Source organism: Chroicocephalus ridibundus, chromosome 15 (genome assembly GCF_963924245.1).
Source record: "Chroicocephalus ridibundus chromosome 15, bChrRid1.1, whole genome shotgun sequence".
Lineage (NCBI taxonomy): Eukaryota > Metazoa > Chordata > Aves > Charadriiformes > Laridae > Chroicocephalus > Chroicocephalus ridibundus.
The window spans coordinates 7091068-7101056 of record NC_086298.1 but is presented as its reverse complement, the minus strand read 5'-3'; the positions used below and the strand labels follow the sequence as shown (position 1 = coordinate 7101056).

Genomic DNA, 9989 nt, shown 5'->3' with positions numbered 1-9989 from the left:
TCTCGCCGCCGCGACCCGCTGCTTCCGTCCGGCTCGGAGTCTCGGGGCACCGCGCTCGGGGGCCGCCGCGGCCCTGCCCTGCCCTGCCCTGCGGCCCGCCCCGCTGCCGCTGTCCCGCGCAGCCCGGAGGGAGGCCGCGGCCGGGCGCGCGGCTCGTGGCGCCTGCCTGTGGAGCGGCGGCCGGGGCCGACCGCGCTGAGGGCTCCGCAGGCCGGGCATGGCTGCGGAGGAGTCCCGCTGCCTGCTGGGTTACCCCGCCTCCGACTCCTGCCCGAGGTGAGCGCGGGCGCCGCGACCCGCCGCTCTGTCGGGCTCGGGGGCGGCGCTGACTGCCCCGGAGCCCGGCCGCGGCGAGCTCCGGGCCGGGCCCGGCAGAGGCCGCCGGGCCCGGCCCAGCGTTACCGGCCCTGGTGAGGGGCCGGGGCTGGGGCCGGAAGCGGGAGGTGGGGGCGGCGTGATCCTTGTCGGGCTCTTCTGCTCAGAGTGCAGAACAAGAAGCTGTACCTGGCCGCGTTCGCCGCTGTCCTGGGACCGCTCAGCTTTGGCTTCGTGCTGGGCTATAGCTCGCCTGTTATTCCAGAGTTGAGGAAAATCGACGATCCTAAATTGAGATTGGACGGCAGTCAGGCCTCGTGGTTTGGGGTAGGTGTCTGCGTGATGCACAGCAATTTTGTGATTTCCCTTGAAAGTGTAGGTCCAAGAGGATGCTGCTTATATGATGAGGTCTGACTCCTCTTGAGAATGAACGTAAATGCAGATCCTAATAATGAAATCCAGTTTGTTTGTTTTTTTTTAAACTCAGTGATTGATTCAGTTTTTTCCTGAGTAGCAGTGCTGTTGTGCTCTGAAAACTCCGTTAGCGTGCACTAATAAATGCCCCTATGATTTTTGGTGCTAAAATGTCTTCTAACCATTCTTGTGCTTCTCTGTTGAACCTGTTAAAGGACCACAGAAAAGAAACTTTTTAACAAATTAGCACAATCCATCAACAGGAGGAATACGTGCCTTTTGGATGCAGGCTGGACTTCAGTTTAGTCAAGATAACAAATTCTTCAGGGCTTTAAAACAGTTTGAAAGGCCCGTTTGTGACTGGACAGCTTTGTAGACATTAAGAAACAGTTACTGCTGCTTTTTTTTTTTTTCCCTTCATTGAAAGATCTTTGTATGTAACATGAAAATTACTTGCAGTTCAGTTGTGGCAAGCAGTGCACAAGACTATGTTATGATTAAGAAGTGAATGTTTCTTTTGATTTTCAAAACACCTGCATACTCTTGCACATTTTTGTAGAAGCTGCTACTTCTCAAGATTTTAAAAGAAATTGCTGTCTGTTATTTATGTTTGTATTTATTTATATATATGTTTTTTTTTTCCCCACTTGTTTTTTGAAGTCAGTAGTAACATTAGGAGCTGCTGCTGGAGGAATACTAGGAGGCTACATTGTGGATAAAGTTGGGAGAAAGCTGAGTCTAATGCTGTGCTCAGTACCATTTGTTTTTGGATATATAGTTATTATATCTGCTCAGAATGTTTGGATGCTTTATTTTGGACGACTGTCGACAGGCTTAGCCACTGGAATTACTTCACTTGTTGCTCCAGTAAGTAAGACGTTTTTCTGGGGGGGTGTGCGTATGTCGTTGCTGTTTTGTTTGTTTGTGGGGGTTTTGTTTCTTTTTCCATAGCAGTATTACAGGTGGCTTGAGTGAAGTAACCGAATAACTGTAGCCGAGGCAGTTTGTGGATTTAGAAGAAACTATTTTTTATAGAATTATATTTTGCTTGCTTTTAATCATGAAGAAAATCTAAATAAAACAAATTTTGTTTCTTCTGGTGGCACTTCTGTGCTGTGCATCCCTGATACAGTGATGTGATCTTTCAGATGATTAGTCTCTTATTTGATTGCTTCTGTGTATGTTCTACTGTAGTCTAGTAATTTTTATCTCTTCAAATTCCTCATATATAACATTAGGGGACGGTTAGTTTTGGTGGGTTTTTTTTCCTGCTTCTAACTGCTTCTAATAGTCTTAAATTTCACCAAACTTCTTGGTTTTGCAAATAAACTATGGCTGTTCACTCGTCCTGGAGTAACGCCAGATAGTGCCTTCGGATTCCATTTAACTGTTATCTTCTGAATATTAACTTTTCCCATGCCTTCAGGAATGGATGTGCAATAGGGAAGTTGAGATAATTCGTTCTGTTGTTGTCGTCTGTCTTTTCTGGTATTATTTGACCTTTTGGATCTAGCTGAACAGGTAATAGTGTGAAATAAACCATCTAGAATTGAAGTTTGTTTCTTTTCTGGCAGTCCCAGCATTTCTAGCCTTTGAAGTGAGATGCAAACTAAAAATAAAAGGGTAAGAAGCACTCGTAATTAAGTGTGGGACGAATGCTCATTCTTTATCAGTCTAGATGGTTATAAAAATAAAACCTAAAAAAGATCCAGTGTGGTAGGATCTAAATTATAATCTTGTACAGCATTCTCTGTTGTTGGAAGCTTGGTTGCTTAGTCTGTTGTGGTAATTCTTTGGAGGAATTCTGTCTGCTTTACCAGTGACTGCTTTCTCGTCGTTCCGCGGAGCTGAGCTCCGCGTTCCCATATGAAAAGGCCTCAACCCACAGCCGACAGTAAAAGATCGATGTGACTGCAGTGATGAGGGAGGAGGGTGTCGTATGGAATACCAAGTTTTTGTAGCTCTAAATTATTCTTGAAATAAGGATTATTTATTTTCCTTCTAGAAAAAGTAAGAACTGTGACATTAGAAAGAATTGTATGTATAAATACAAGGGATTTCTTTTTTACGTATACAGCTAAACTGTAGCTGTTGACTTGGGGTCAATATATTAAAAAATAGCTGGAAAGTTTGAGTTGATCCCAAATGTTGGTTGAGGTGTGATGCTGTTCATATGGTCTGTATTAAGATGAGCTGTCAGTTTTGAACTTCATGGAGAATGAAGAAATTTGCACTCTTTACGTCGAATTAAATACTTCAAACGTTCCATGCGAATAGTTTTGTATGTGGCCTGGGCTATGTGTTTATGCACAGACCGTTCCCAGCTCCAGACCGCTTTGGGATGATGCGTTTCTTTTTGAATACGGCTAACAAAAGAAGCTCTCACTAACGCAAGTTCATTCACCTTTGGGATACCGATACTGCATCAACGTTCTTCTGGCTTAGGTTCCTCCCTTTTTCCCAGGGTTTTTCGTAATGCCGGTACACACTTCTGGGATGGCTCTTTTCTGCTTATTCCGTTGTACTGAGGCTATTTTAAAGGAAGGTAGTTACTAGGAAGTACATCCGTGGGTTTTTTTCAGAAATGAATTACTCATCAAGTCCTTGATCCAAAACTGGATAGAGGTAATTATTAGACGTTTTCTCCCTGTGTTGTAGGTGTACATTTCTGAAGTGTCTCATCCTAAAGTCCGTGGTATGCTTGGCTCTTGCGTTCAGTTGATGGTGGTGACTGGCATACTGGGAGCCTATGTTGCAGGTATTGGGGTTAGGGCTGTAGGTTACAAAAAAGAGTTAATACAGGTAATGAAAGAACTACACTGAAGAATGAAAGTAAACGTTAATTTGTTTGTACAACTAATAGATGTTTATAGTCCTCTTTCTTTCCTTTTTGTTATCCAGGAATAACACTAAAATGGCGCTGGCTGGCAGTGTTGTGTTCTTTTCCACCCTGCATAATGCTATTGTTCATGTCCTTCATGCCTGAAACACCGAGATTTCTGCTGAATCAGAGCAAACGCTCAGAAGCCATAGCTGCTTTGTGCTTCCTGCGGGGACCACACGCGGACCATGCCTGGGAATGTGGGCAGATTGAAGCTAGTGTTCAGGAGGAGGTGATGAGAATCTCCTTTACTCTTAAAAAACCTCTTGTATGGAGATAACATCTGAAAGCATGTAGTGTAATTAAAAGGGTTTTACCAAAGCTTAGTTAATAACCTTTTTTACAAATGGTGGTCCAAACCTGTTCCCTCCTACAAATGATACTCAAGGAGTGAGATTCTTTGAATCTTCTTCCTCTACTTTTTGGCTGCAGCTGCTGTCGCCGTTGGCTGCCATCAGTGTATATGAGCAGTTGGGCTCATGATCTTGTTAATTAAATGATAGCTATCTAGTTTTTTGCTTTATTTAGCAATTTAGCAGGGTTGTTCAACACATCTAACACCAATTTCATATTGTTTGTGTTGTATGAATGCATTTTCTCTTGCGTCTCTAAAAGCGTCATTTAGTCCCTTGTGAGATGTGTGCTGAAATAAGCAGGTCTAACCACTGAAGTTCAGTTTCTGCAAACTGCAGATTCATTCATGTTAACTTTCTCTACTGTCAATTTCTGTCTCTAGAATCTGAGAAAAGGGGGAAAATGCTTTTTTTTGAGTTCTCAGATATCTTCAACTGTAAACATTTTTACTGCTAAGGCACTTAGTTTTGCAAAAGGCCGGGGTGGGAAACTCACAGTCTGAACAGATTGAAACGTTCTGAGGAGGCTTTGTGTTGGTGATGGTTTTGTTCTTTAAGCGATTACATTTTTCACCAAATTGTTGCTTCATCTTTTTAACAGGGACTGAACCTCTCTGAATTTAAGAACCCCTCAATCTACAGGCCGCTTCTTATTGGTGTGGCTCTGATGTTCTTCCAGCAAGCAACAGGCATTAATGCAGTTATGTTTTATGCAGAAACCATCTTTGAAGATGCAAACTTCAAGGTAATTGGTGCGTGTTTCCAAACTGAAAAGCGTCTATAATAGTTTCAGCTTAGTTAGTATTGTATTAAGTCTGAAACACATAACAAACAGACTTGATAATGATCCCTGCCTGTGTCATAAGTAACAGGGTTTGGGCTTTAGTGGGCTATTTTGGTTTGGTTTCTAGATACCCTCTTGACTGCGTTACTCTGGCATACCTGAATGTTCTGGGGTTTTTTGAGGGGAAGTGTGTTGTGTTTTGCTGGTCTGAAACTTCGATACTGATAGAAATTCTTACTATAGTCATCTCCCTATATAAATCTTTTTTTTTATTAGAGTAGCAAATGTAGTGTTTCAGAAAAAGTGAAACTCTAGGGAGTAGCTGTGGCTTATTTCAAAGTTTATTAAGAGACCAGTATGTTGTCTCCTTGCACTACTGATTTCTGTGGCATAGTTGGTCTTCTTTTAGATTCAAGAAACAACTGCATTTGTAACGCTTGACAAGTGATCCTCTTATGAGCCACAAAGAGCAAATTCTCCCTATCTCTTACTTCATTTCAGGATAGCAGAATGGCTTCTGTTGTTGTGGGTTCCATACAAGTGTGTTTCACTGCTCTGGCTGCAATTATCATAGATAAAACTGGACGAAAAGTGCTGCTTTACGTATCTGGTAAAACACGTTACTGATTTTTTTTTCAGTAAGAAAATTTACTATATATAGTACCAAAAAGTGTCTTAACTGTTGGGGCAATTAAGTATTGCAATTTATGCATTTTTTAAGTGGTCTGCTTTAGATTTATAATTTGGTACAACTATAGACTTAAACTCATAAGAGGAAATTATCATGTTATATATACATTGTAGAACCCCTTGAAACGACATATGGCTATCTTTTTGTCTTCTTACTGGGCCAGTTTTTATTTTGAAGTAGCTGTGTCGCTGAGACAGTTCTTACTACTGTGATTTTTCTGCTTAGTGAGAGTCAGCGTTACGATGCATTCTCATGCCCAAGTTGCCAACACGTGGCTATTTCAAGTAATTTATCTGTGGCTACTGCTGCTTTCATGGCGCATTGTGGTGTTTACTTATACAAAGACTATAGTTCAAAGAATTAACTTTACGAGTAAAGGTGCTAAAGAAAACTAATTCTGTTTGCTTCAGTTGTTGTGCTGCATGCTCAGTAGTAATGACTGCTGTCAAGACTCTCTTGCTTGGCTAGTGTTTAGAGTGCTCATCTAGCATCTTGCGCTCATCAAGGCCAGTGTTTATTTCCAAGAACAGTATCTTTTAAGAAACACTTCTGCGAGGGCCACCGTGTCTTATATTTCGCTGACCAACTACGTTCTGCCTCTCAGAAGAATACTCAAGTGGCAACTTGGTTATTGGTTATTTTTCAGGGGTAATCATGGCTCTCAGTACGGCGTTGTTTGGGCTTTACTTTAAAATCATCCTTCCAGATGGAAACAACTCATCGAATCCTGATGTATGGTTCACTCTAAACTCGGCATCCCCAGGAGCAGAAAGCAGCATATCCTGGCTTGCAGTAGTGAGCCTAGGGCTCTTTGTTGCTGGTAAGTGGAACAGACTTCTAAGTAGCCATTACGCAAAACTCAGACTTTCTGATAAACATGACAGTTTTGTTCTTTGTGTTCACATTATTGATGAATGGAAATGAAAGACCTTTTCAGTGTCTAAAGCAAAGCTGAGCTGAGCATTCACAACCCTGGTGACAGAGCTAGCAACTTAGTTAATCTAGTTCCCTGGAAAATGAATTTGTACCTCCTTGTGCTAATAAGTAGTAATTGCTCAGAGTAAACTGCTCTACAGTCATGGACAAAACAGTCTTTGTTAATGTCTGAGCCACACTAAATTCTGTGATGGTACAAAGCAGCAGCAGTTAGAAACAAGGTCAGTTTTTAAGCTTACCACTTCAGAGACTTTGTGGCAAGAAGTTCTGCTTGTTAAGAATATCCTTGTAATGAATTTGATGTAAAATGCACTAGCGTTCATCATGCTGCCCTAAAATAGCTTGTTCTCTTTCCTTCTGGTAGAGGTACTGTTTTACTAGCATCATCCAAGAATCTGTAGAGGGAAAACTGCATCCCCCTCACTTGGCTAATCTGGGCATCATTCAGTCTTTCCTCTAATATTGCATTTATTCTCTTCTGGTTTTAATTGCAGGTTTTGCCCTTGGCTGGGGTCCTGTTCCATGGCTGGTGATATCTGAAATCTTCCCACTTAAAGCGAAAGGCATATCGAGTGGTGCTTGTGTGTTAACAAACTGGATTATGGCCTTCTTGATAACCAAAGAATTTAATGATTTTATAGTAAGCATCGTAAATTTACAATCTGAAGTTTCTTATAATAGGGAAATTTATTAAAGATGCTCCTGAGGGAGCCTTGAGCCACAGTCTTCTCTGGCAATACACAACTGTAGTTGTACAGTAGTGAGCTGTAATAATGTGGTTTTTGTTGTTTCCTCTCCCTCAGGGTTTCTTAACGTCCTATGGCACGTTCTGGCTCTTCTCTGCCTTCTGCTGCCTCAGTGTAATTTTTACAGCCTTTTATGTTCCTGAAACAAAAGGACAGACCCTGGAACAAATTGAGACCTACTTCAGAAGACCTTAAGCCCAAGGCTTTTTATATTGGTATGAAACCTTCGTCTCATGAATTATGGTGCTATGGTTGAAAGTAACTAACTGTATCACATGGCAGACATCTGAGTTACTAAACTTGCTATCAAATGATTTTAATGAATTTTGTAAAATATGAATTCCATTTTTTAAAAAAATACCCATGGGGATGTGCATACACTTCTGCATACTCCCGGCAGTAAATCGCCCTCGTGCGGGTCTTGGACATATTCTTTTTCTTAGATTCCTGGGTTCTTTTCACCTGGTGCAGACTGACTATAATGGCCAAGTAAGAATGTTAAATATATTGGCCAGTGTAAATTAAGGTCTAATTTTGTAAATAAATAAATAAATTAAATTTCCTTGCTGCACTTTACCTGTTCCTTATGGCACATGCTACAGTGAAGCAATGATGTAGCCTGGCTGATGTTTATTTCACAGGGCAGTACTTTACCTTTGTGTTGCTGCTACGCTTTCCAGGATGCCTGACCATGGAATAAGTCTTGGTCCCGACTGCAGACGACGGCTGGGCTTTTATGGGCGTTAGGATTAAGTTGGCGTTATTTTTCCTATTGCTGTCAAGTTGGCTAGGAATGCTTTTAAATCAAGAAGGGCTGGAACTCTGGGGAGAATGTATTTTAGAATTCAGAAACGAGCATGGCTTTTTTGCTTTTTTGAAAAGCAATTACAAGGCCTTGGTGATAGAGAGCATATACTCTTAGTCAGAAAAGGAAAAAAAACTGTCATCTTGTGTAGTGTTAAGTTACGGGGCAAAGATCTCCAACTGGAGCAGGTCTCTGAAAGTCTAGAAGGCGCCTGGAAACACAACCCAGTGCTGGATTATAGTTCTTGTCAAAGACGGGTAACGCTTAAGACACAAACACCAATCTCACAGGTCATGATATAGCACTTGAACGAATGACATCTCTGAAACAAAATTTCTAGAGAACTCAAATGGAAACAGTAATCCAGAGCTGTCTGCAATAATGTACTGGCTCCTGTCTTTTTAATTTCTTGTCCGATGAACCAAATTTGGAAAAGCCATTAGTTTTGCATGTGCAAAAGAAAGAAGTGAGGTCCAATCTATGGTTTATTACATACGAAGGAATAAATCATCTGTTACTCCTTCCCAAAGGTGATAAATGGCACTTAAAACAGTTCCAGCTGTGATAGGACTGTTTCTGTTTGGATGTCGCATCTAAAACACAAACCATACACACTATCACATGACATTAAAAACAACGGTAATACACTGGCATTTAAGACGAGTGGTAGATAAAGAATTTTTGATCACAAATGTAGCAACAGTCTTAACAATACGCAACTATTAAATTACAAAGCAGTCTGCTAACATTCAAAGACTTAGTTAAAATTGACATTCCGGGTTGATAACACTTTTTGCATAAACCTTTAGAGACGCAACATTTTTCCATTCAACCAGATAAATACCTAATAGAGCTATAAATAAATATGCAGAAAATACTCTCTTAAATTTTATCTTCAAGTCGTGTGCTAGTATCATGGTTTCCAAGAGCAAGCAAGACTCAGTCAGTTGCAGGTCAGCAACAAAGAGCTGCAGCTGGGCGGCATACAGGCTGGCGGAGTTGCGGGGCTCAACTTGCAAGAATAAAAATACTTTCCAACCTGCATGCGAGTGCAGACGCGTGCCGCATACTGTCACGGCAGCTTCCCCCTATGGTCAGTATTAGGTTCTCAGGGTATAATTTATTCCCCCACAAAATCAGGCTAAGCCTATCTGAGAAAAATGCTGCTTTAACAGAATTAGCAAGCACTGTGCGTGTGACATCAGCTTGTTAATGGCAATAGTACGGTGCTCATTTTCATACACACGCAGCACAAAAATGATTCTGAAATACCTTATCACCCGCAGATGGGCTTTCCCCCCTCCCCCTTGTACGAACACATTACTTTAGATTCCTATATATGCTTAGGACCTTTAAGCCCTTAAAACTTGTGGTCGAATTTACAAATCTATACACATATATGTATATACATACATATGTATATGTATTAAAAACCAAATCCAAACCCAAAGGATTATATATCTCAAATGCAGACTAAGCCAACAGCTCTGGGGAAGCTGCTGCACCTGCAAGCACAAGTGATGGAGCTACACCTTTACGAAACCAAGCACAAGCTTCGATCCGCGGCTTGGTCAGATGTACACAGAACAGCCGAAAGCCAAGGTCAGGCGCGGCAACCTTGACCATATGTAACTGGTCGTGAAATAGCGTTACATTTAGTGTGAGCGGTACCTGGCCCCTGCCCTATTAAGAACTGCTTAAATGTTTATTCAGTTGACTGGCCTACTCCAAAAAAAATTTAATTAAAAATATTTTAATTTGGATCTACCAATCAATTACAAGTGCACGTATAGCAAAGGTCACATGAAGGCAGACAGCAAACCTGCTATTCATTCTAGGTGCCACTTGCGTCCTGTATGTTATGTATCACAAAAAACAAAAAACCAAAAACTCTGCAAAACCAAACACCACCCCCCCAAGAACCCAACCCAACCAACCAGAACAAAACCCCCGCACCAGCCCCAAACCAGGAAAGGACTGTAATCAGAACAGTCCCGACTTGTTCCTTGCAAAGCAGGAAACTGAAGGCATCCATCCATCCATCCATCCATCCATCCATCCTAC

At 41.6% G+C, this 9989-nt stretch overlaps 1 protein-coding gene across 4 annotated transcripts; it reads left to right on the top strand.

Moving 5' to 3' along the window:
- Positions 1-24: 24 nt before the first annotated feature.
- SLC2A8 (solute carrier family 2 member 8) lies at positions 25-8835 on the top strand. 4 transcript variants are annotated; one of them, XM_063352821.1, is made up of 10 exons: positions 25-276; positions 483-642; positions 1390-1596; positions 3388-3487; positions 3631-3842; positions 4565-4708; positions 5249-5357; positions 6085-6258; positions 6869-7014; positions 7178-8835. In XM_063352821.1, the coding sequence occupies exons 1-10, from the start codon at positions 218-220 to the stop codon at positions 7313-7315; spliced, it is 1449 nt and encodes a 482-aa protein (XP_063208891.1). In that variant the 5' UTR covers positions 25-217; the 3' UTR covers positions 7316-8835. The 4 variants fall into 4 exon arrangements, with proteins under 4 accessions (XP_063208891.1, XP_063208892.1, XP_063208894.1 ...); XM_063352822.1 differs by lacking the exon at positions 1390-1596 and having other exon boundaries at positions 30-276; XM_063352824.1 differs by having other exon boundaries at positions 180-642; positions 1394-1596.
- Positions 8836-9989: the final 1154 nt, after the last annotated feature.

Bases quoted from the DNA above. Each gene is read 5' to 3' on its own strand.
- SLC2A8 (XM_063352821.1), top strand. From the start codon at position 218: ATGGCTGCGGAGGAGTCCCGCTGCCTGCTGGGTTACCCCGCCTCCGAC. The intron at 277-482 runs GTGAGCGCGGGC...TCTTCTGCTCAG, and splicing joins GCCTCCGACTCCTGCCCGAG to AGTGCAGAACAAGAAGCTGT. The intron at 7,015-7,177 runs GTAAGCATCGTA...CCTCTCCCTCAG, and splicing joins AAGAATTTAATGATTTTATA to GGTTTCTTAACGTCCTATGG.